At 40.0% G+C, this 27,123-nt stretch overlaps 1 protein-coding gene across 4 annotated transcripts; it reads right to left on the minus strand.

Annotated features, from left to right (window-relative positions):
• Positions 1-25,356, minus strand: LOC103698416. Of its 4 annotated transcripts, XM_039121615.1 has the most exons (6): positions 25,239-25,356; positions 24,945-25,037; positions 4,684-4,937; positions 4,372-4,583; positions 2,364-2,628; positions 1-543 (listed from the first exon to the last, which is right to left on the minus strand). In XM_039121615.1, exons 2-6 carry the CDS (start codon positions 25,033-25,035, stop codon positions 244-246), a joined length of 1,122 nt encoding a protein of 373 aa, XP_038977543.1. In that variant the 5' UTR covers positions 25,036-25,037; positions 25,239-25,356; the 3' UTR covers positions 1-243. The 4 variants fall into 4 exon arrangements, with proteins under 4 accessions (XP_038977543.1, XP_038977542.1, XP_038977544.1 ...); XM_039121614.1 differs by lacking the exon at positions 25,239-25,356 and having other exon boundaries at positions 24,945-25,221; XM_039121616.1 differs by lacking the exon at positions 25,239-25,356 and having other exon boundaries at positions 1-537; positions 24,945-25,218.
• Positions 25,357-27,123: the final 1,767 nt, after the last annotated feature.

Raw genomic sequence — 27,123 nt, forward strand, 5'->3', positions numbered from 1 at the left:
TTGTCACATTAACCCAGCTTCATCTCAATATGTTATCACCCCAAAATTGCATATTTCCATTTTAGCTTACAAATCTCATCAAGAGAACAATTCATGCAAATGCTAGTATAGCTCATTGGAACAACATGCTTGATTAGTATCAAAGGGGAATCAAAATACAAAAACCACAACCGAGACGTCAAGTACAGAGACTTACAAGAACAATAGGCCAGGCCAGGCCAGCCAGTCACAGCAGGCTTGCAGCTACTGATCTCCGAGCAGAAGTGTTTTCACAATAGAATCGCCCATACCAACAGCAAATGCGAACATGTGGCCAGAATCTGGAAGCTCATGGTAGCGAACCCAAGGAAGCTTTTGGCTGATGCAACGTGCCAGTGTAACTGGCACGATCATATCCTTGGCACCCTGCCACAAGTGGACCGAACCCTCATTTGGAAATGGGTTCTCGAGGTCTAAAGGATCAAATTCCCAGTTCCCAAAACCAATTATCATGTCACGATGGACTGACTCAAATTCTCCTTGTTGTCTTACTTGTGCCTGATACCGCCAAGCAATTAACAAATCAATCATCAGAAATTTCGGCTGCTGCTTAACGTTTGTTGCATTGTCAATTACCATAATGCAAGAAGTAAACTTTCATAAGTAGGTAATTCATAAAACAAGCATTTCAAACAAGAGCAACTATAGTTCACGAGGGGAAATAAAAGAAACCATGTGACTAGGTACTAATTATGGTACAAATAGAACCTATCTTCATGGATCGCTTTATAGTGTTCAAAATGCAACGCATGATATGTAATCACTTGGTTAGACATTTGTTGGCCCTGTCCAGAAGTTCTTTTCAAACAAATACGATTTCAGACTGTGAAGCAGATGATAAAACTGCAACCAACATGACTTATTATTCAACCAAAGAGCTAATATCTTTCTGTCCATCTTTTTTGTTGCAATATTTGAATGGAACCTCATTATGAGGCAAGGAGTCGATATTCCCATACATTCAAGCACACGTGTGTGTGCAAAACACACCAATAAAATAGAGATGAGATAGTGGGATGACATGTGCAAATACACACATATACATGAATAAAATAGATGGATAGGCCCTAGAGAGTAGAGGATATCCAGCCTTCTCATTTTTTAAGCATTGGATTTGAATCATGACAGCTCATACATCTAAAATTTCTCTCAGCACTGATGAGTATAAAGTGGCAGCAGAAATCTGAACCATCTAGATTTAGATCTAGCAGCTAGCAAAGTGAGGTGAATGGATACCCTCCCCTTCTCAGAAACACATATACATGCGTACACAAGTGTGCCGCACTTACATGATCAATCTGAAATGAGGGCAATTAGGCATCCCCAGTCTTTAAGTTCCCAATGAATCCACTGAGATGGCATAATAGTACTCTCGTGAAATAATTAACTGCTAGGGACCTTAAGAAATAAAATTTTAAGAAGAGGATGCCCAAATCATTTGGCTGGTAAGGTTAACAAGCCATGATTCTGTCCAATATGCAAAGAAGCAATGCAAACAAGAAACTTTTCCTTCAAGAACTGCCAGAATTTAAGTTATAAATCAACCTCCCTACATGTGTCTTGTCTTTCTATTTTACATCTCTTTTTTGTGCGTAAGCAAACTTTGGGCTTTTTGCAGATAAATATCATACCTTCCATATAAGTAAATTTTCTCATTTGGTCATATTTAATATTTTGATTATGCATCCCAAACATGAGCACAGATCCTCTCTAGTGCATAGGATGTACATGCCTGTAACACACATGCAGGGGGGCACAGTGCATCAACCAGGGCCTATTCACTGCATCACCATGGTCCCACTGAAGCACTGATTGCAGTAGGCCAATGCACAGGTGAATGACGTGTTTGTAATAGGTGTGGTAACATGGCCTGTGCAACAGAGGATTCATGTTCCCTAAATACGCATCCTAAATTGGCAACCTCTTTGTTTCTATAAGATGCAAATAATATGTTCCTATTACAAAAACAAGATTGGTGATACTCTTTTTGTCAAGTCATTATGAGTCTCACTTTCTTGTTGTGCTTCCAGACATTATCTCCAGCCCACAGACAAAAAATGGATACATTAATTTTGGGTTAAATTTCATACATCTAAACTAATTTCTAGTTAGAAATTTTATGAAATGTTTTCTCCAGAAATGAGGAATATCAGCTAGGAGCTACAGCACTAGAATAGAAACTAGTAATAGCATCATATTAGTATATACCTTAATCCCTTCATTAACCATATTCATTACATGCTAATTTATTGTTTTACTATTATGTACTAATTTGTACCTGGTAAAAAAATTAATATGCAAATCCATGGGAAAAGATTATATACCAGATAGCGATCTCTAGATTCTAATTTGGGTAAGAGCTCCTTGTCTTGTGTAGAGACAACATCAGATCGTTGACCTACAACACTTGAAGCAGGAAACCATTTTTGGGTGTTCCACCAGTATACTAACCAAGGGGCATAATGAGCAACTCGGACTGCCCACTTGTCTTGTAAAAGTTGTTGATCATAAGCCTCTTTTGATGTGTTGACAGGAAGACCAGGCCACCAGTAGTTAGAAAATGGAGCGACTATAGCTGCTCCCATAAGCCTGCCATTATTCCAGATCCAATATGAGATGAAGAAAGAAAAGAAAAGAAAAATATAGAAATGAAACTTAACCTAGATAGTACATAAAAGACTCCTATATGAAATTTGTATCTTTTCTTTAGAATAAAGATTACTCTTATGCAGAAATATTCTGACACTTTAGACATTTGTTATTGATTTTACAACTCATATACCTGCAAAGAGAACTGTTATCTGACAATGAATATAATTCTTTCATGCTGCACACGTCCTCTGATTGAATAGCACTTTTAAGCAAAGTTATACTAAAAACAAATCAACAAGAAGCTCCTTTCTTTCTCATTCAAATTACAACTTAAGAAACTTAATAATGGCTCTGGGTTGATTAATCGAAGAAGACTCTTTTTTGATTGCTAAGGTTTAGAGTTTAAAACAATATGAGCTGGTAGTTAAGAAAATCCATTAACAATGAAGAAAGTTAAATGAAATGAAATGATAATGAATGATCCTCTAAAATTACCCTTTTTGGCAAGAGAAGGACCAATGGAATCTAAGGGAGCATCTATGAATAAATCTTCACCTTATCGAGATGCAAAATTTGTATTCCATTGATGGTTGAGTTTTCCAAGAAACATACTCTAATCTATAGTTAAAACATTCAGTCACCTTCCACCATGAAACAACATTCTTGCAGTTCTAGTTATCAGCAACATAAGGCTATTTACTCCAAGAGGACCAGAAAGGACACAGAAGAGGATAACTTTTTCAATTATGGAAATCCCAGGGATTTTAGCTTCCACTACGAGAATGATAGAGGTTACTAAAATGTTAGAATTAGAGCAAGGCTACCTTAAATTGTGCAAAAGTTTTTATCCATTTCTTCGATGTTGATAAGGAGAAACAATATATAAGAAAAAAATATATGTTCAACGCTGAAATATTTCAAACCCTTAGCCTATATGAATAGACAATCCACCAGTTCATACATTAATCTTCTTGGATGAAGAAACTGAAATTTATATCCTCTTATCTGTTGATTAAACCACTAATTTCATGAGAAATACCACAGGACTTGGGATCAGGATAATCTCTGGCTCAAGATGCCTTTAAATTCTACAGTGGCTAACAGCCAACTGATTCCAAGATGTTTTCTGAAGCAATTTCTCCTTTAAATATCATGTTTTGTACATAAGTATCTGCTTTGGAATCTTGTACAATTTACCCAATCCCAAAAGAAACCTTGGTTATCTCATAAGTTCCTGCTGATATTTTTTATTTGGTTCCCATCTCTGCAATCTGCATATAGTTCAAATATATCCTGATCAGAGACATAATGATAATATATAATTCGAGGTTGCTGGTTAAGGATATGTCAGTTTGTGTGAGTCTGTTCGCTTGACCATGTCCAGGGCTCCTAGAGATATCTATGTTTAATCATGTAAGCGGGGAAAAAGCCATGATCTACATATATTATAAACTCAAACAGTAAGTCAATTTTTAAAGGAAACAAGTGAAGTAAGAAAGGGTCAAGTTTCATGAGAAGGGAATCTTCTAGACCTTGACTTTAAGAGAGCAGGAGCAAATGTCATTATATACAGATATCTTGATACTACCAACTTTGAAGGAGAGGTCAAGTCAGAGAGGACCATGGTGATCTCTATGTAAGAGGTTAAACATGTTTCTCTCATACTTCTATAAAAAGAATGATTAAGTTCTGGACGTGTATGGGTTACCGTGATGCAAAAGAGCAGCAAGTTGTCACTACCTGTGAGGTATGTATTTCAGACATGCCCAGATAATCTCTCCTCCAATCGAATATCCAATCACATAGAACTTGGATCCTACCGCCAACTGGTCAGCAAGTTCTTCAATATCCAGAGCTGTGCTTTTCTCTGACTGCTTTGGATTTGGATCACTCTCCCCATAGCCAGCTCTATCAAATGATAGCACATAGACTCCTAATTCTTGAATCACTTCCTGTAAAACCCAGTGTAAGCTAATTTTACTACTGAGACTGGAAGGAAGATGCCCAGAATAAAAGGACTAAGAGAACGGATATATGTAAAATAATTAATACCTGAGATAATGGGAACATATCATATTTGCATGAATCAAAACCATGAATAAATATTATCTTATGTTTGGCCCTCTCCTTTAGGATCCCGCTTTCTGCATAGGCCAGATGCCTTCCGTCCTTAAGCTTAATTCTGGACGATGTAACCGGAGGACCATTTGGAGACCCACAAATCTCAGATGGTGGAGGTTTAATTGCCTGGCACGCCAATGCTATTACAGCCACCAACAGAACTGCTGAAATCTTTTTAAAAATCCCTGAAATTGTTGCAACACATCAATCATCACATCTTTTTAATGGAGGCAAAAGATTTGTGTTTCGATATGATGAAATGCAGATATGTCTGAAGAACTTTTTTTATTGTATTTTTGGAGTAAATTAGTAGACAAGAAAAAAGAAAAAGAATCTTGTAGGCCTTTTAAGCAGTATATGTATGAGTAAAAATATATATTTCTGACATGGAAATAATGGAAATAATTATTATTATTTGACATTCACCTCAAAACTTGTCATCACATGTACAAGAGAATAGAAGCATCTGCAGCAAGAAACATATGACAGCACTGAAGTATGAAAGTTGAGAATTTAACTTCAAGGCAGTAATAGAGAAAAACAAGAACTTAATTCATTAATAAGATCAGATTTTTTTTGAGAAAAATGTGGGCAAGATTGTCAATTCATTTCATATGGTGAATGAAATGAATACAAAGTCAAGTATCAAAACATAAGGCTTTAAAACAACAGATGACCTTCACTATTTTTCTACCACAAGCACTATTACCCTTTTGCTTCGCTGCAAATATCCTCAAATAAGTGGCTTTAAAATTCTTCAAGTTTCTTTCCTTTCAAATACACCACCAAATAAGCATTGTCAAAAGATCCCATTCAGCTTGAATATATTCTCAAACTCTCTTTGATCTCCAAGAGTCCAAGCATGAGATCAGAGACTCCGGCGAGCCACAAATGTTTAATTTTGATTTGGAAAAATTCCAGAAGACCTGGCAAAGGAGCATCTCATCAAAAGGTGGTAGGCAGACTCAAGCATACAAGACAAAAGGAACACGAAAAGGGACAAGGCCACATTCTCTTTGAAATATTATCAGTAGTTAAAAGCGTTCCTTCAGTTGATGACCAGGTGAAATCTTCATCTTTCAGGGGCTTGAGATTTCCAAATAACTGACAGCATAGCTTGAGAATTCTGTAATAGGACTTCACTGAAAATACACCTCAAGCAATCCATCTCCATTAAGAGTATCCATCCAGATTTGATGGTGGAGGAGATTCAAAAATCTCCATTAAACTGAAAAAAATCACTTGCAAACTCATCAACTCTTCTTAATGAGGCATTCCCTCGAAATCATTACCATCAATAGAGCATGGGTCCGAAGGAAAAAAGAACTACTTGAAAAATGGTTTAGAGATGTGAAAATGAAATTCAAGCACAACTAGCCTAGAAATTTAAGATTTGTATTTTTGCTTCTAAAACATTTTCATAACCTATGCTATAATTTGTTCCCATAAATTTTAATAGAAGGGATTAGAAACATGAATACAAGCCGAGCCACATAAGCAATATGAGCCATATATATCATTTTTGGCATGCCTCAGTATACTGTATGTGATGGCCTGATTCAGGCCTGGTCCACTTGACCGGCCCGACCCGAACATGGCCTAGCCCAAGCTCTCGGGAAGGAAAAAGAAAAAAAACAAGGGAAGAAGCATTCGACTCCCGGTGGGAATTGATTTCCACGAACTGCTGGAGGCTCGCCTCCTCTATAAATAAGATGCCCTTTCTTCCCACAACACTCCACCATCGAGCAACACCTTTCACACTCTTTCTTTCTTCCTCTTTTCTCTCATTGAGTCCATGGCTTTCTGTCACTATGCATGCCAGAAATCGGGGTTGCCGACACCTCTGGAGCCAAGATAACACTCTGGCTCCCCCCCCCCCCCTCTTTCCCCTTTTCTTCTTCCCACGACTTGGAATCACCACCTCCGGCCGAGAAATCAGCCAAAAATCAACCAGCAAAGGAAACCCCAGTTTTTCCTTATTTTTGGCCGAAGTTCTTTTTTCCGGCCATTGGCGCCACCATTTCTTGACACAAAGGCCTTGGTTGAGTTACCCAGCCTCCCTACTTTCCTCCACGCAGAGCCATTGCCGCTGGTGAGCCACCAACAGCTAAAAATCAAGGGAAGGCTCTAGTTTCCCTATTTTCCAAGCCTTTTCCTCGGATTTTAGCTGGTCGGCCGCCGCCGGCCGGCGGCAGCTCTCCGCTTCCCGCCATTGCCGCTGCCCGCTCTCTGCCGCCCGCCATCGCCGCTGGCTACCACGTCGCCGAACCACCACAACAATAGCCACCGACCCACCCTCTTTCTTCCCCATTTTACCAAGAAAAAAGAAGAAAGAAAGAAAAGAAGAAGAAGAGAGAGAGAGAACCCATCCATCTCTTTCTCTCTTGTTTTCTCTCTCTTCTCCTTGTTTTTCTCTCTAAATAGACCTATGGATCCTAGTATGGTATCCCATCTATATTTTCTTTGGATCCGAGATAACACCCACAATGAGGCCTTGAACCGCCCCAGTGTCGCGCAGCTTGCCGGACCAATCACCCCGACCTTGTAGAGTAATCCTGAAACCCACTGATAATGAATCCTATAGAACGATTTTGGCCCTTATCAAGTCTGTTGCCCAGATAGACAACCCAAGAGGGGGGGTGAATTGGGTTTTAAAATAATTTAGATAATTAAAACGATGTGGTTGATTAATTAAAAACTATTGCAAGTTATTTAATTAATGCTAAGTGCTGTGAGTGATGTGAGGGGAAGAAGAAGAGAGACAATCCAATGCAAACACAGAGTTTTATAGTGGTTCGGAGCTACCCCTTGCTCCTACGTCCACTCCCCAAGTCTCTCTTGGGAATTCACTATAACCCCCTTGGATTACAGCCGGTTGTTTTGCAAGCTCACAACCAAACTTGTTGTTTTACGAGCTCACAACGAACTCGGTCGGTTTTTCCAGGCTCACCGACTAGAACCAACCCCGATTGTTTTTCCCGGGCTCACAATCAAACCCTTACACACGTTGGTTTTTAACTTGGCTCACCAACCAACCTTAGTTCCCTTGATTCAATCCCCCGATTGAACCAAGTAAATACAAGTTATAGAAAGAAAGGAAAATAAGCTGCTCAAAAGCAGATGTAAAACAATATAATCAAAAGAGGAGTTTAGAAGCCCTCAAACGCTTTTAAGCTGAAGTAGAGGAATGGCTTCTTAAACTCCGGTCTCCTCTCGAATGTGTAGTCGACTTGAATGCTGGAGGAGAAGGCTTTAATTGCTGGGAAGATGTAGGTGGAGCTGTAAATGCAGATCTTCCCTTTTTCATTGAAGAGCACGTTGCAGAGCTTGAATCCTTGATTAGTTGGAGTGGAATGACTGTTCTCTGCCTTGCTACAGTCTTCTGTGGCTATTTAAGCCAACCCCCACGGAAACTAGCCGTTACACTGCTTTTTCTGCCCGTTCTGCACACTCTGCGCAGCCTGACAATATGACCGTTGGTGGGTTGGAGTCGACTCGCGCGATCAGGAGTCGACTCGGCTGTAGCGGGAGTCGACTCAAGCTTTTCCGGAGTCGACTCGGCAACTGTTCCAAATTTGAATTAAAGTTGCCGTCACGACTGGGAGTCGACTCGTCTTGACCCGGAGTCGACTCGCCAACTTCTGGAGCTGACCTGGCAATTTTGGAGTCGGCTCATCCACTGAAGTCCGTGGATCCAATTTTGAATTTTGTCCACTCGAGTCGACTCGACTGTCCTTGGAGTCGACTCGAATCTCAGAGCCCGAACTCCCGATTCTCTGTCTTTTGGCTCATCCAGTCTTGGAGTCGACTCGAACTTCCTTGGAGTCGACTCGGTTCTCAGTTTCCGAAAGTTGGTCTTCTGCCTTTTGACGTGAAGCTTGTCTTGGAGTCGACTCGAGCTGTCTGGGAGTCGACTCGAATCTCAGACTCGAAAACTGCTCTCTGACTTTTCTTTGTGTACCTCTTGGAGTCGACTCTTACTACCCTGGAGTCGACTCGTTGAACATTGGAGTCGACTCGCGCACTTCAGGAGTCGACTCGTTGACAGGTTCTGAGATGAGGCTTTCTGTTCTTCTTTCTGTTCTCAGTCGGAGTCGACTCGTACTAGTCTGGAGTCGACTCGAGCTCGTGCCAGTGAACTTGATACGCTTGGAGTCGACTCGTGATACTCAGGGAGTCGACTCGAGTCTCAGACTTTGGTTCAGCAGACTTCTTAACTTATCCAAAATACTATGAACCAAATCTAGAGACACTTGGACAGGATTTTCACTGAAACACTCAATTGAATTCATTAGTAATCACAAGATATACTCAAATGCGTTGAGCTCATCAAAATCAAAATGGGGTTTTAATCAATCACTCCACAATCTCCCCCTTTTTGATGATGACAAAACTTTGAGTATATGTAAAATGACTTGCTCAATAAATAATGAAATAAAATCCATAAATGAATTCAAATGTCTGATAATTTAATTTATCCAAGTTTGAAAGGAGGGAAACAGCAAATTTCGGAGTTAAAGCTCCCCCTTTCATTTGGAATTATATAAGCCTTCATATTATGCAATCAATTGTTTGGCTTATATGTCATTAATGATTTAGCTTGATTAAAATTCAGATTCTCCCCCTCAACATATGCATTCAACTATGTTTTGATTCTCTGAATTTCCTTTTAATGCTATGAAGTTTTTGAACTGAATTTTTTGTTTTTAGAGGGAAAAATCTGTCAATTTGTTCTTGAGTAGGATTCAGCTAATCTTCGAATATCCCTTGAATAGATTCTGGAGATTACTCCATTAGGAGCCCCAAAAGAGAGATAATGAGCCTCGAGGTACCGAATCCACTTAGAACAAATTTGTGTGTCTTTTTATTGATTTCCATTGATTTCTTTTACATATTTCATCCATATTTCTCCCCTTATACATATTGTATACATATTTCTCCCCCTTTTTGTCATCATACCAAAAAGGAGGTAATCACACACAATCAATGGCACAACCAATCATCAAATGGCACAGAAATGAAGATAAGATGTCTACTCATTGTATTGATATGAATGTGAATACATTTGAGCATACAATACGTAAAGCAAAGCAATACAAAACAAAGCAAAAAGAACATCTATGGTCTCCTCGAGGATGAAGATCCCCCCTCGAGGATGTATCTCCCCCTCTCGATGATGCATCTCCTCCTCTGGAGGATGTGGCTCCTCCTCTCGAGGATGTGGCTCCTCCTCTCGAGGATGGTGCTCCTCCTCTCAATCGGCTCTGCTCCATGAGGAGGGTGACTGCATCTGTGACATGGCCAAGCTGTGTGATGATAGACGTGGTGGCTCTGCTATGTGTAGTGGAGAGCTCTGTCACCGACGCCTGAAGCCCAGTCACCGATGTCTGAAGTGCGTCCAGCTTGTCGATGAGTACATTCGCCAAGCGCTCGGCCCCCTCGGTGGTGGTGTGCATGTCACGACCTATCTCCTCTCGCATCTGTCGAGTGGAGCTCGTGACCTCACTCATGCTGTGGAACTGGGCCTGGACCAAACTCCGGACATTGTAGATCTCTTCCCGTACATGAGCCGTCATGTCAGTCACGGCTGTCAAGGAAGGGACCAACTGAGAAGAGACGGGTGCAGGAGTGGGAGCAGGCACCGCACCTCGGAGCTCCCGAAGCAGCTCATCCCTCACCTCTCTGACTATCTCCTGTCGCAGCTCCCGGAGCTGCTCAGGATCAATCCGGACCGCCATAGAGGGTGGTGCCGAGGAGGAAGGTCCGGCGGAGGTGGTAGGAGCAGGAGGAGTGGATGGAAGGTCTGGATGGTCTGGAAGGTCTGGGTAGTCTGAATCGGGCTCAGGACTGGGTGAAGGTCTGGTGGTCTGAGCGGTGAGGGTAGACTTCCTAACCCATACCCCCTCTCTCTTCCGAAACCCCATCCTGTGCATGGTCCCCGTACACAAGCGATCTGTCCATCGCAATGCACGAGAGGGTTCCCTCTCAGGAATGGGAATCTCGTACTCCCTAAAGAGAAGAGTAAAAATCATGCCGTATGGGAGGGTGAGCCTAGGTCTATCTAGGGGCTCACACATATACCTATATATGAGTTTGGGAAAGTTGACCGGGGTGTCCTGAAGAATGTAAGACATAATAGCTAGGTCCCTCTCATTTACAAAATCAAATCTTCCTGTCTTAGGGAAGACAGACCTGGACAGAATACTCAAAAGGATTCTCACTTCAACAGGAAGTGAGCTAGCAGATACCCCGTCTAGGGGGGACTGAGGTGGATGCCCTAAGACGACCGTAAGGGCCTCAACCCTATCCTCAGGGTGTGCGGGAGCCACCCCTACTAGTGGAAGGTGGAGGATGTGGCCAATAAGATCCTCCGTGACAAACACAGGGACACCGGCTACTGTGCCCTCGATACCCCCATCTCCCCGATGGACAGTACCGTAAAACTCTCTAACGAGCCCTGGATATGTGGGGATGTCCAATGTAAGGAAGAACTCTAAGCCCTGGGCTCTAAGCCTATCACCTATGGTGAACCCTTCCCGGGAGAGGAAGTCGAAATCGACATACCTCCCGGTGGAGACGACCTTCCCGGCCAATGGCCTCGCGGGAACCGCCCTAGGCGGGGAACGAGCCGGAGGTGGTTGCCTCGCGGGACCGTGCCGTGCCTTGGAGCGCCGCTCGGGACCGGCCTCGGGACGGGACCTCTTTCTAACCACGGTCTTACGAGGCATCTTGACCTAAACGGGAAGAAACACCTAAAGGACGGAGAAAGGTCGACGGAGGAGACTCGGGACGGACCGGAGACGACCTAGGAACGGACGAAAACCCTAAGAACCGGTGAAAAATCGACCGAACAGAGGTTGGAGACGATCGGGGAAGACCTAGGAGTCGGCTCTAGGGCTTTTTGAACAGTGGCGGCTTGAAAGAGAAGTGTTTGCGAAACGACAAACCTAGGGTTAAAAAGTCGGATCCCGACTGCGAGTCGACTCCCCTGAGTCGCGAGTCGACTCGACCTCGAGTCGACTCCAGAATATGCGCGAGTCGACTCTTCTTCAGCTGCCATCTTTGCGAGTCGACTCCCGCAAATGCGCGAGTCGACTCCCCCTTAGGAGCCGGCTCTGAAACTTACTCGAGTCGTCTCTAACCTTGGCACGCACCTAAAAGTCATGCTATAACCGTGCCAAATGAGGGAAAATCACCTAATTGGGATCTGATTTGATGATCATTGAATGTAAACTCTATTTTAACCGTATTCTAATCATCAAAATCAATTAATCTAGTGGAAACTCCCACTAGGATAGATCAATCACTCCTAATCCCCTCCTAAGCACGCTAAACCTCTCTTCACTTAGGGGTTTTGTAAAAATATCTGCTAATTGATTATCAGTACAAACAAATTGGAGTGACACATCACCATTCAATACATGATCTCTTATGAAGTGATGTCTTATCTCAATGTGTTTAGTTCTTGAATGTTGAATTGGATTTTTAGTTAGATTTATGGCACTTGTATTATCACAATTAATGGGGATTTTATCTTGTTTAATGCCATAATCTTCTAATTGTTGTTTAATCCACAAGATTTGAGCACAACAACTCCCGGCTGCCACATATTCAGCTTCTGCAGTGGATAATGCAACCGAGTTTTGTTTTTTGCTAAACCATGATATTAGGTTTTCTCCTAGAAACTGACACGACCCGCTAGTACTTTTTCTATCAAGCTTACATCCAGCGAAGTCTGAATCTGTGTACCCTATTAAGTTTAGGCTAGATTCTTTAGAGTACCATAGCCCTATGTTCTTAGTTCCTATTAAGTATTTAAAAATTCTCTTAACTGCAGCTAGGTGTGATTCTTTAGGATTAGCCTGATATCTAGCACACATGCAAACACTAAACATAATATCAGGTCTACTTGCAGTAAGATATAGTAAAGATCCTATCATACCTCTATAAAGTTTTTGATCTACAGATTTACCTGATTCATCTTGATCTAATTTGCATGATGAGCTCATGGAGGTGCTGATTGATTTGTTTCCTTCCATATCAAACTTCTTGAGCATCTCCTTGACATATTTTGCTTGATTGATGAAGATGCCTCCTTCAGATTGTTTGATTTGAAGCCCGAGGAAGTAGTTCAGCTCTCCCATCATGCTCATCTCAAACTCACTCTGCATCAAATCAGCAAACTCTTCGCAGAGGCGATTGTTAGTAGCACCGAAAATGATATCATCAACATAAATCTGTACTAATAGCATCTCCTTATTTTGCTTTTTCAGAAATAATGTTGTGTCTACATTTCCCCTAGAGAATTCATGTTCTAATAGGAATTTACTAAGTCTCTCATACCATGCTCTAGGTGCTTGTTTTAATCCATAAAGTGCTTTGTTCAGTTTATACACATGATTAGGGTATTGATGATTTTCAAAACCAGGAGGTTGTTCTACATACACTTCCTCATTAATATACCCATTTAAAAATGCACTTTTTACATCCATTTGAAATAGTTTGAAATCCTTAGAGCATGCATATGCTAATAATAGTCTAATAGCCTCAAGTCTAGCTACGGGAGCAAAGGTTTCATCAAAATCTATGCCTTCTTCTTGATTATAACCCTTTGCCACTAGTCTAGCCTTATTCCTTATAACAATTCCATTTTCATCTAGCTTATTTTTATATATCCATTTTGTACCTATAATTGGATATTTAGAAGGTCTCTCTACTAGATCCCACACTTTGTTTCTAGTAAATTGGTTTAGTTCTTCTTGCATTGCATTTATCCAATTTATATCATTTTCGACTTCTTCTATATGTTTGGGCTCAAAGTGTGAAACAAAAGCTAGATGGTTATTTAGATTTCTAAGTGAAGCTCTAGTCCTAACCGGTTGAGATGGATCATCTAGAATGAGTTCCTTAGGATGCCCGTGAGCATACCTCCAAGCTTTTGTTAGCCCATGATCCACAATAGCCTCTTGGCTTGATGATTCTCCTTCAATCAACTTTTGATTATCATCTTGTAATCCCATCTCATCTATCTTTTCCTCAAGTATTTCAACATCATCATCAAAATTAACTTTCTTACTAGAGGAGATGTCACTAGAGTCATCAAATACTACATGTATAGATTCTTCTATGACTAAGGTTCTTTTATTAAATACTCTATAGGCTTTACTAGTTGTAGAATAACCTAAGAATATTCCTTCATCAGATTTAGGGTCAAATTTCCCTAGATTATCTTTCCCATTATTATGCACAAAACACCTACATCCAAAAACATGAAAATAATTAACCTTTGGTTTTCTGTTTTTCCACAGTTCATAAGGTGTTTTCTTTATAATGGGTCTCAATAGAACTCTATTTAATATGTGACAAGAGGTATTAATGGCTTCTCCCCAAAAGTACTTAGGGAGGTTACTTTCACATAACATAGTTCTAGCCATTTCCTCTAGTGTTCTATTCTTCCTTTCCACAACTCCATTTTGTTGTGGTGTCCTAGGTGCTGAGAAATTATGGGTTATCCCCTTTTTACTACAAAATTCATCAAATGATTGATTTTCGAATTCGGTACCATGGTCACTTCTAATGGCTATGACTGAAGACTCTCTAGCATTTGTTACTTCCTTATGGAACTTCTTAAAAACAGAAAATGCTTGATCCTTATGTGCTAGAAATATGACCCATGTGTACCTAGAGTAATCATCTACTATAACTAGACCATATTTATTTCCACCTAGGCTTGTTGTTCTAGTTGGACCAAATAGGTCCATGTGTAGTAATTCTAGAGGCCTAGAAGTAGAGACACATTTTATGGATTTAAAAGAGTTCCTAGATTGTTTGCCAAATTGACATGCTTCACATATTTTGTTCTTTTCAAATTTTAATTTTGGCAAACCTATCACGGAGTCTCTTTTAACTAGTTTAGTTATTGTGTCCATGCTTGCATGACCTAACTTACGGTGCCATAACCAACTAGCATCATTATCTTTAGTTTCATTTACAACTAGACATTGGTTATGTTTTGCAAGATCTTCTAGGTCTACAACATATACATTTCCACGTCTAATTCCTTTAAAAACTAAACTATTATCATTAGGATTTGTTATAATGCATAGTGATGGTTTAAACATAACATCATATCCTATATCACATAATTGACTAATGCTTAACAAGTTATGCTTAAGACCATCAACATATCTAACATTATCTATAAAAGTAGAAGGGGTGATTTGAACTTTACCAATACCAATGATATGACCTTGGTTGTTGTCTCCAAAAGTCACAGCACCTCCCTTCTTAGCTTCAAGGGTGAAAAATTGATCTTTATCACCCGTCATGTGCCTTGAGCAGCCACTATCCAAATACCAGCGGTTTTTGTTGACCTTGGCTGCAAGACACTCCTACACAAGCAAATCATGTCATCTTAGGTACCCAAGTTTTCCTGGGTCCTTCATGGTTAGTCAAGTTGGTTCCTTTTGGAACCCATACCCTTTTAATTTTCCTTTTTGTTTTACTTTTCCTATAGTCACATGCATTTGCCTTATGTCCTATAGTTCCACAACAAAAGCAGGTTATTTTCTTAGTTTTAGTTTCTCCAGCTTTAACAAAGAAGTTACTAAGAAGTTTTTGTTTATTTCTTGGTTTATACCCTAAACCCGCTTTATTAAATACTGCTCGTTGACTATTTAGTATCATGTTTAATTTTTCAGAACTATATGTAAATTTTTCAACTAAGGGTTTGTATTTGTTAAGTTCTTTAGTTAGTGTTTGATTTTCTGCTTTTAGATCATTAAGTTCTTTTGTAAGATCCTTATCTAAGATTTGTTTATATTTTTTAAGTTCTGAAAATTTCTTAGTTAGTTTTTCATTATCTTTAGTTAAGGTGTTAGTCTTTTGAGTTAAAAGTTGGTTGTTTGTTTTAAGTTCAATATTTTCTTTGGTGATTAAGTCCTTATCCTTAACTAATTTATCGTATTTATGTAGGTATGATTGATTAGCTATTTTCAGTTCTTTATTCTTAATATTTATAGTCTTATATTCTACCATTAACTCATTAAATGCATCATAAAGTTCATCAAAAGAAAAATCAAGATGCGTATCGGAAGTTACCTCGTTTTCGTTGGCCATGAAGCAGAAATTGGCCTTCTCTTCTTGTTCATCATCTGATGAGGAGGATGATGAGTCGGAGTCGGATAGTGTAGTGACAAGAGCCTTCTTCTTCTTGTACTTACTCCCCTTCTTCAGTAAGGGGCACTCTGCTCTTATGTGACCCGGCTTCTTGCACTCGTAACACCCAATCCCCTCGTTTTTCCTTTCCTTACCTTTGTCCTTGCGGTAGAAATTTGAGGGGCCTCTCCTTTGATGATAGGACTTCTTGTGGTTGATGAATCTCTTGAACTTGCGCACAAGAAGAGCCTCACCATCATCTTCCTCATGTTCTTCTTCTTCACTGCTGCTACTGCAGGACAAGTCCTTGTTAGATGAAGTAGATTTAAGTGCTATTACCTTTTTCTTATGGGAGGACTCTTCTTCGCTGTGTTGCTTCATGGTTAGCTCGTGAGTCATTAGGGATCCAAGGAGCTCTTCGAGTGGAAGTTTGTTCAAGTCTTTAGCTTCTTGGATTGCCGTCACCTTGGCTTCCCATGAACTTGGTAGACAGCGAAGTATTTTCCTGACAAGATCACTGTTAGTATAGCTCTTGCCAAGGCTTTTTAGGCCATTGACAATGTCAGTAAACCTAGTGAACATGCTAGTGATTGTCTCATTAGAATCCATTTTAAATAGTTCATACTTATGAACCAATATATTAATTTTGGATTCTTTAACTTGATTCGTGCCCTCATGGGTCACTTCAAGTCTATCCCAGATCTCTTTTGCAGAGTTGCAAGTAGAGACCCTATTGAATTCATTTCTATCTAAGGCACAATAAAACACATTCATAGCTTTAGAGTTTAATTGTGCCTTCCTCATGTCATGTTCATCCCAATCCTTTTCTAATTTGGGTACTTTAACACCCTCTACATATGTGGATGGGATGTATGGGCCATTCACTACAATGGTCCACATCTCATAGTCTTGGACTTGGACGAATATTCTCATCCTAGCCTTCCAGTATGAGTAGTCGGATCCATTGAAGAAAGGGAGTCTTTGGGTGGACTGACCCTCAATGTGAGAAGATCCAAATGGGGTTGTCATTTTGATCTTTTAACTCTTGAGTGGAAGAGTTTTTGGCTCTGATACCACTTGTTGCCCAGATAGACAACCCAAGAGGGGGGGTGAATTGGGTTTTAAAATAATTTAGATAATTAAAACGATGTGGTTGATCAATTAAAAACTATTGCAAGTTATTTAATTAATGCTAAGTGCTGTGAGTGATGTGAGGGGAAGAAGAAAGACAATCCAATGCAAACACAGAGTTTTATAGTGGTTCGGAGCTACCCCTTGCTCCTACGTCCACTCCCCAAGTCTCTCTTGAGAATTCACTATAACCCCCTTGGATTACAGCCGGTTGTTTTGCAAGCTCACAACCAAACTTGTTGTTTTACGAGCTCACAACGAACTCGGTCGGTTTTTCCAGGCTCACCGACTAGAACCAACCCCGATTGTTTTCCCGGGCTCACAATCAAACCCTTACACACGTTGGTTTTTAACTTGGCTCACCAACCAACCTTAGTTCCCTTGATTCAATCCCCCGATTGAACCAAGTAAATACAAGTTATAGAAAGAAAGGAAAATAAGCTTCTCAAAAGCAGATGTAAAACAATATAATCAAAAGAGGAGTTTAGAAGCCCTCAAACGCTTTTAAGCTGAAGTAGAGGAATGGCTTCTTGAACTCCGGTCTCCTCTCGAATGTGTAGTCGACTTGAATGCTGGAGGAGAAGGCTTTAATTGCTGGGAAGATGTAGGTGGAGCTGTAAATGCAGATCTTCCCTTTTTCGTTGAAGAGCACGTTGCAGAGCTTGAATCCTCGATTAGTTGGAGTGGAATGACTGTTCTCTGCCTTGCTACAGTCTTCTGTGGCTATTTAAGCCAACCCCCACGGAAACTAGCCGTTACACTGCTTTTTCTGCCCGTTCTGCACACTCTGCGCAGCCTGACAATATGACCGTTGGTGGGTTGGAGTCGACTCGCGCGATCAGGAGTCGACTCGGCTGTAGCGGGAGTCGACTCAAGCTTTTCCGGAGTCGACTCGGCAACTGTTCCAAATTTGAATTAAAGTTGCCGTCACGACTGGGAGTCGACTCGTCTTGACCCGGAGTCGACTCGCCAACTTCTGGAGCTGACCTGGCAATTTTGGAGTCGGCTCATCCACTGAAGTCCGTGGATCCAATTTTGAATTTTGTCCACTCGAGTCGACTCGACTGTCCTTGGAGTCGACTCGAATCTCAGAGCCCGAACTCCCGATTCTCTGTCTTTTGGCTCATCCAGTCTTGGAGTCGACTCGAACTTCCTTGGAGTCGACTCGGCTCTCAGTTTCCGAAAGTTGGTCTTCTGCCTTTTGACGTGAAGCTTGTCTTGGAGTCGACTCGAGCTGTCTGGGAGTCGACTCGAATCTCAGACTCGAAAACTGCTCTCTGACTTTTCTTTATGTACCTCTTGGAGTCGACTCTTACTACCCTGGAGTCGACTCGTTGAACATTGGAGTCGACTCGCGCACTTCAGGAGTCGACTCGTTGACAGGTTCTGAGATGAGGCTTTCTGTTCTTCTTTCTGTTCTCAGTCGGAGTCGACTCGTACTAGTCTGGAGTCGACTCGAGCTCGTGCCAGTGAACTTGATACGCTTGGAGTCGACTCGTGATACTCGGGAGTCGACTCGAGTCTCAGACTTTGGTTCAGCAGACTTCTTAACTTATCCAAAATACTATGAACCAAATCTAGAGACACTTGGACAGGATTTTCACTGAAACACTCAATTGAATTCATTAGTAATCACAAGATATACTCAAATGCTTTGAGCTCATCAAAATCAAAATGGGGTTTTAATCAATCACTCCACAAAGTCCATGCTCTATGATTTGTTGAGTGAATCCCTTAGACCTGACCCACCTAGAACCACTGCACATTCGGTCAAACATCCTTTTTCTGATTATTTAAATACTACTAAAGTTATTGAATAGGAATTAATTTTGCTTTCAATATTTTTAAATAGATTTAGTAGATTTGCCTACCTAGTTTGACGGTTTAAGACGAAAGAGATATGTAAATCTTATACTCCTTACTAGGTTTCCAACTTGTAAATAAATCTTATACTTCTTACTAGTATTTGAATTTGTAAGCCTTATTTTTCTTACTAATTTTCGAGCTTGTAAGTATATCTTATACTCTTTACTAGTTTTCGAACTTGTAAGTAGATTTTTTATTACTTATTAGTTTTCAAATTGTCATGTTTTCCATGCATATGATATTACCAATAAAGATGTCACATTTTTCTTAAAATTATAGATCAGCACATGTATTATGAAAAGCATGCTTTATTATAAAAAATAGTTCCATAATATTTTTAATGAAAATAGCTTTGTTATGAAATATTAGTCTGATCATGCCATTTAGTATTTTTCATCTATTTATATGTATATTTTTAAAAGAAATATGAATATTTCAAAGGCTTCTAGATAGCTATGAATGACCTCTATAATTGAAAAACATTGACACCCGGAGCTAGCATCCATACGAACACAGACCCTGGTAGTAGGTATAAAGTTGGCATACGAAATACGAATCTATGTCGATTACGAACACGAGCCCTATCACGAGTATTATGTGACCGTAACAGAAATATATGTGAGCAATTGCAATATGAGCTTGAAACCATATTTATGAAAAATGGACTATTTGTTCATGCATAATTGGCTTTATGACTTGTTTTAATATATTGTACTATGAAATACTTTATTTTTGCAATAATTGTTATTTTTTTTAAATGATGCATTGACATGAAAAAACTTATGCTTAATCCAGTAAGGTAATGTAAGTTTTACTTATTGAGTTGCATAGCTCATATCTCTTTTTTATTTTTTTTTCTTTTCAGATGAGTAAAGTCAGTAAGGACAAAGGATGGTCTAGGTTTAGAGTTCATGCTAGCAAGCTAGGCGACTTTGTAGCTGAATTTTAGTTCCTTAGTTGGTTATGAATTTGTAGCTTGGTAATTTTCTAAATATTGCAGATTATAAGTTTGATATTTATGTTTGAATTTAGATGCTCTGGACTGGTGTTTATTTGGTTATTTAATGGATCATGATATTGGACTTTTATTTGTTATATTTTGTATTGAGATGGATTTGAAAGCTAAATGTAATTGGTTGGCTTCATGTTATCATAGGTTATACCCCTCGGTAGCATGGCCGTGTTATGTCCCGAATTTGGAGTGTGATATTGTAACTATATATCTTAGGAAAGAAAAAATAAATTAAGTTATGTTTAGAGTTATGAGACACAATAGCTAATATTACTAGAGCAATGAAACAATTTAAAGCACCAGAAAAAAGACTAGTGTTTTAGACTATTTCTATCACACTAATAGGATTAGCAAGGTTCTAAAACTTAGTTTGGCTTTGGTTTTCACTCCCCCAATGGAGTTTTAGTTTTAACAAATTCAACATTTTCAGCATTTTTGCTCCAAATTTCAAGGTCTAGTCAAAAAAAGTTAGAATAAGGCTCAAAAAAAAAAAAGTAAAAGCAAGGTTCGCCATACCGGTAGCGGTAGGCGTACCGGTCGCCTACCGGACCGGTTTAAACCGGTACCAAACCGGCCAGCTCTTCTCCTCCGGAGCCGGGGAAGAAGAAAACAAGGAGAGAGCGAGAGGGTGAGGAAGGGAGGTAGGAGAGGAGAGGCCGCTCGTGGAGGGCCAGGGGGGAGGGGGGCGGAGGAGCTCGCGGGGGCGCGGCGGAGGCCGAGGTATAAAAATTTGGAAATTTATACCTCGGCCTCCGCCGCCCCCCCGTGGCCCTCCGCAGGCGGCAGATGCCTCTCCTCCCTCTCTCTCTCTTCCCCGCTCTCTCTCTTCTTTTCTTCTTCTTCCCCGGCTTCGGATGGGTTCAGCCCTATACCGATTTTCCTGGCTCTGGCTGGGTTCGGCCCTGTACCAATTTCCACAGCTGCGCCGTGCCGGTTACAGGCCGGACTAGTCCGATACGGCCCGAACCGGCCGGTACGGGCCAGTTCGACAAACCTTGAGTGACAATAAAGAAAATTAAGGCAAGTTATGTCACATCATTTTATTGTACCTTGAGTTATCTAGGATCATAATTTGTATAGTTTAGTGAAGAAAGAAGAGCCAGCGTTCTATCCATTATATGTATTCAGTGGTTCCATATTCAAACACACATGCCTAAAAATATTAAGTTATAAATAGGGCCGAAGAAACATTTGTAGGACTTTCTCTGTTTTTCGAATACTTCAAAAAGGAGATAATGAAAAGAATAGCCAAAGGCTACCTGGACAAGAATGCGGAGTTTCTCTCATTCTTGAGCATAGCATTGATGGAATCATGCCACTTGAAGCGTGATTGATGAGTAACAAGAATCAAAGTGATTAAGGTATCTCCTTGAGGTATAAATTATGGAACAAATTCTTTTACGAATAGACTCCATTACAATGTTAAATTATGACCATGTTTCTACTGGGTACTACAAGCACATAATCATAAAAGCCATATCTACCTTTTATTCAGATATAAGTACTAGATTGACACGACACATTAGAAGTTGTCACACACTTAATATATGGAGACATTTTTTGAACATATATTGTTTAAAGTCTATTGATAATCAAATTAGCAGGATGTTTAGAGATTAGAGAGGCTTTACAACAGCAATCCTACTACCGAGAGAGAGAGAGAGAGAGAGAGAGAGAGAGAGAGAGAGAGAGGGCGGAGAGAACAGCTACAGTCGGTTCTGGCCAAAACCACCAAAACCAGCCAAACTAACTAAACATGGCCAAAACATGCCGAAACTGCCAATACTGACCGAAACCGGTCAGCTTCGGATCAATCTTGGCCAAAACAGATCAGTTTTAGGCTTTTAGCCAAAACTCGAAACCACAAGGCATGCATTTAAAATATTAACTTCCAGTTTTTCTTGTTTAATGAAAATATAAGGAACATATAAATAATACAAATATTAGAAGTTAAGTTTATTCAACATAGAAAGAATTTTACCAGGCCTTCCATAGCTATTGAGCTGTCAGACTATCAGAAGGCTAATAATTTGACAAATGTGCAGTTTGACAAATGTGCATTCTTCCTCTACCAATTATTACATAATTTCTCAAAAATAAAGTGGTTCACCTACCTTTAGTACTTGGATAAATAAGAACTATATTCAGTGGCCTATCTGTTGCACTAAGAGAGAATAGTTTTCTGAGACTTGTTCGTGCATAAGAACTAAAAGTAATTGCAATCCCTAAGAGAAACCAAAGAACTCAATGGTACACACACTCCAAGACTTATAGTGAACAAGAGATGGAGGAAGCATAAAGCAAACGTATCAAGAGAACATATGCTGGTCTATAGCAGTCTTTATCATCGATGGAATACTTTTTACCATAAGGAAGCATCTCAAGAATATAGTCATCATTAGAAAAAATTCCCACAACCCTTCTGTAATTAAATGTCTAGAGGAGACTTTGGAATATATCCAAAAAAGAGGAGATATAACACTTGACAGTTGCATGATTCAGAAATAATGACTTTCTTATTACAGAGTTTCTGGAAGTGCTGACACTTTTGTACACTGGGACATTGTGGGACATAACATGACATAGCTCGACATTCCACTTCAAAGTGTCCTATTGGAATTAGCAAAAAGTGTGGACATTTTGGTCCCTTTTCTGAGTGTCAAGCAAAGGACTCCTATTTCCAAGTGCAAGAGCAAAAAGTAATTATGTTTTTACTATAAAAATAAATCATAGTTGTTCTTAACTTAAGTATCTTAACACATCTAAGATAACCTTAAATATACCTCAAGAGTAACTTAAACAACTTGCAAGCTCATGGCTAATCCATTATTTTGTTTGTTAGCATATATTTTTCTCTCTTTCCATCTTTGCATTTTCTCTTCTATAAACAAGCATCACGAACACATACGTCATGTCTCCATATCTTGATTTTTGAAGGCTGTCATGATCAAGGCTTAAGAACACTTAAATTGTAGTGCCAAGTATCCAAGTAACACCAGTGATCTTCAATGACCAGTTCAGAAAATCTTGGGCATATGAAGCGAACCAAAGTTATGGAAGAAATAACAAGGTTGGGCAATTAAAGATCCATTCAGTTACTTTGATTATGGTAGCAGTTAGGTCAGATACAGGTTGGACTGGGGCAGGTTATGTTAAATATCACAAAACTTGAACTTGACCTGCTTATTAAACGAGACAAAAATCCAAATCTAACCCAACATTTTTATTTAACAAGTAACTTGACCCGACGTGGATAATCGGTTTAATAAGGTTAAATGGGTTAAATATTTTTTGAGTAGAATAAATAGGTTAAATAGATTGGGTGACAATGCAACCCAACCAACCCAACTATTAAACGAGTTAAAACTAGTTTAAAAAGTCAGGATTCTAAACCTAAACTTGACCTGTTTAATAAACGAGTTAGGTCAAGTTGACCTTTTACATCCCGACCGGTTTATGCAAAACCTGAACCACCTTAAAGTGGGTTAGTTATGGGTCGGGTCATAAGATTCCACCCCTAGCTTTGACATATCACTAAAGTGATAATGAAAAGGAAAAACAAAATAGAATATTTGATGAAGATATGCGAGAGACGAGATTAGAAGTTTATAAGATGAACAATTCATGCAGATTATCTCTCTTCATTTATGTGGCCATGAAAAATAGGGGAATGAAGAGGCATTAGCAACATGGTGAGAAACAAGAGGGCCTAAGGTAACATTACACCTTAATATCAAAGGAGGAAAAGCAGATAAGAAGACCCACCCACATGATGAAGAGCATATGTGCATGAAAATTTAGGGAAACACACTTCATTTCTTTGAAAAAGAAAACTTATTTTTGAGTAACTAACTCCATTAAAATCTCTTGGATGAGCCGAATGACATTGGATACCAATGGATACATCTTTGTCATTGAGAAATACTAATTTCCATTATCACTTCTTTGAACATGGTCGAGGTACCATGTGCATCCCATCAAAATTAACTATGTTAAGATCTTATTTTGAAAACCTTAGCTTGAACACTTAAAATAAGATAATTATAGAATAAAACTCTAATCCATGTCAGTAAATTCCTTTCGAAAACATTACTAAATCAATTAGAATATTTTCAACAGAACTCATTCATATATCATATCCTGGTGGGATTCCAAAAAATGAAATGTAATGGTCTGAGTAAAAAATGTTGGCTATGTGGTCAAGATGGATATGAAGGAAATGGATACATATATGACCTAGAGAATTAAAAATTAATTAAAGGCATGATTATAATTAACTACAAGATTAGTTGGAGGCTAGTTTTATAAGACAGCAATGGATTGACATCTATCCAAACGCAAACACCTCAAGTCGATGTGTACACTAGTATAGGTGTCTTTTAGCTTGTGGCCAGTTAAAAGTAGCATGTCTACACAAGGCAGTTGAGTGTGAGAATATGTCCATGGGTAAATACCCCAAGTCAAGTGGTGCAGCTTTGCTCTTGCATAATAAATATGTAACAGCATTAGTTGAGTACAAGAGCTTGAGCTTGCTTTCGTAAAAACTTGAGTCAAGCAAATTAAGATGTGGCCACTGTAATAGACTTAAATTTTGATGTCTATAGCTTGAAGGACAACGAGTCACCGGCAGCTGATGCATTCAGAACCAAAGAACCACCCTCAGAACTGAAGTGTGCTGTTGGAAAACTAAACATTAAGCTAGTTTGGCAGAGTTATTTGAGTGGATCACACATCTAACATTAAGCTCAAAGTCATCTCTCTACAGTAATGTTGGCAGGGTGCTTCATTCGACTTTACATCGAACCAAATTTTCTTTCCCTTCTATTAATAGCATAAAAATCACTCAAAAAGAAGAATGATAAAAACATAAGAGATGCATCCATTAAAGAAGAAGAATAGTCAAAATTTAGATAAGAATTAATTCCAGCATAAAGTTAGAAGTAAAAAAAGCCTCTCTATTACTGATTCCCTGTAAACCATTCACGAACACACAAAGAGAGGAGGGGACACGAGAGCAGAGTCCCACCTGGCGGAAGGGGGAACGATGTGGAATGCTTCCGTTTTCGGGTGTGAGCCCTAGCGGATGCAGCTGAGATCTTTCTGGTCGGAGCCGCCATGTCTGCACACGGATCCTCCGATTAGATTTGCAGGGAAAGATTTGCTTCCGAATTTAGTAAAAATATCAGCTCAAGTTGGGAAAATTTTGGGTCTGGGTTGCAGAGAAAAAGAGGGGTGTTTGCTTCCGAGGAGCTGAGGCCGATGCTGTTCGAATTGTCGGAATAAATTAGGGAGTATTAGGAAAGGGTCACGACAACGTTACTCAGTAGAGCGACCAACTCGGAACGAGCTGGATTCTATTCCGTGCCGGACAACATCGCGCCCTGCAAAGACACGTTGAGGGTGGCTACGTTGGGGTATTGCTTTGGCACCTTTAGAATTATTAAATTTGGATGATGGAGGAAAAAGAAGAGGCGTGCTTGATCTTATGCCAGGGGTGGCAATATGTGATCCAACACGCCAATTCGATTCATGTTCGATCTGTCATAAATAGGTTTGGATTTGGCCTAAACAGGTTCGAATCATAAACAGGTTGATCCGTTTAACCTGTTTATGATTTGGGTTGGATACATATTTTAGATGTCTGATCTGTTTAACCCATTTAACCTATAAATATTTTTATATCCCTTACGAGTCACGACCACAGTTTTCTCTTTTCCTCTGTTCATTATCACCTGCAAACCCTTGAAGGCTCTCCCCCGCCCAAGAATCCTAGCCCCCCGATCCTTCCAAAGAGGCAATCGAATCGTTTTTTTATAATCGAATCTTCGATCGGAACCCATCGCGGCGCCCGATCGGCGCTCTCGTCGTCGTCGCTCGAGTCTCTCCAGATTTCTTCTCTTCCTCGTCGGCGAGATAGGGTTTCGAGAATCCAGGAGATATAAGGTTTTTCCGGCATGAGGTTGAATGGATGAAGGATGTCGGAGCTTCGTAGAGGAGTGCGGAAGGGGCGAGCGCAGGCTAACCCGATAGTCCAAGCCGAGAGACCAACCGCCGCCAGGAGGAGGAGGGCGCCGAGGAACAAGGTGCCTTCGATGAATGAGAACCCGGTGAACACGTCCGCCAAGTCGAGAGAGGAGATTAGGTTTCTGGAGGGCGAGGGCGAGGTCAAAGGGTTGGTTGGGGACGAGATCAAGGAAGAAGTCGGTGAAAGAAAGATGAATGACAGCGATAGCGGGGCGAGGAGTACCGATAAGCTCCCCGGTGGGGAGGACGAGGGAAGAACGGTGCCCCTTCGGGAAAAGGTCGGTCTCTTCTATTTTTTTCTGGTTATTTACAGTAATATTTGGTCTTTGTGTTAGGATAGCAGATATGGTCCGCGAGGAAGAAATCGTGGAATTTTTGTGAAGTTCTGTGTGTTTGTTCTTAGTTTGTTCTCTGAATACAGGTTAAATAGGTCGGGTTAGGATGGATTGGGCTAAACAGGTTAAATAGGTCAGGTCGGATTGGGCAAACAGGTTACCTGTTTATTAAACAGGTTAAATGGGTCAGGTCGGGTTACCTGTTTATTAAACATGACAGGTTCAGGTTGGAATTCCTGACCTGTTTAATAAATAGGTCGGGTTCAAATTTATGATTTTCTGACCTGACCTGCATTTGACCTAACCCATTTATGTCCGATCTGATCCGATTGCCACCCCTACTTGTGTGGCGTGGTGGGTAAATAACAAGAGAATCAAATGCTGGTTTTTTTTTTCTCATGAAATATAGAATCTTATTCAAAGTTATTTTTCATTTTTTTAAAAAAAACTCCAAACAAATATGAGGCATTTCTCTATTTTTCTATTGACTATATTTTTCTCTCTCCTCTTCTCGCAAACCAAACAAGCAGGATTTTGATGGTAAAAGGTAAAAAAATTGCAATACACCAACTATTGCGACTGTAAACTATTGCGACTCACACCAATGGCATTCAGTTATTGACATATCAAGACATCCTTTCGACTTTTATGCTCTTTAAGATTTTCGGCAAATCAAATAAGTGTGCACAAGCCTCTAACACCTATCCAAAAAGTCCAAAACCCTAGACTAGGTTAACCATGCATCAAATCTAGGTTAAGAACCTCACTCTAAATCATTCTAAACACCATCATTATATATCGCTTGGTATCATTTTCATTTTTATATTTTTGAAAAAAATAAAAATA

The sequence above is a fragment of the Phoenix dactylifera genome, unplaced genomic scaffold, assembly GCF_009389715.1.
Source record: "Phoenix dactylifera cultivar Barhee BC4 unplaced genomic scaffold, palm_55x_up_171113_PBpolish2nd_filt_p 001157F, whole genome shotgun sequence".
NCBI lineage: Eukaryota > Viridiplantae > Streptophyta > Magnoliopsida > Arecales > Arecaceae > Phoenix > Phoenix dactylifera.

Excerpts from the sequence above, each read along its gene's own strand:
- LOC103698416 (XM_039121615.1), bottom strand. The coding sequence starts at position 25,035 with ATGGCGGCTCCGACCAGAAAGATCTCAGCTGCATCCGCTAGGGCTCAC. Across the intron at positions 4,584-4,683 it reads ATATGTTCCCATTATCTCAG|GAAGTGATTCAAGAATTAGG; the intron begins GTATTAATTATT and ends TGGGTTTTACAG. Across the intron at positions 2,629-4,371 it reads CTGAAATACATACCTCACAG|GCTTATGGGAGCAGCTATAG; the intron begins GTAGTGACAACT and ends GAATAATGGCAG.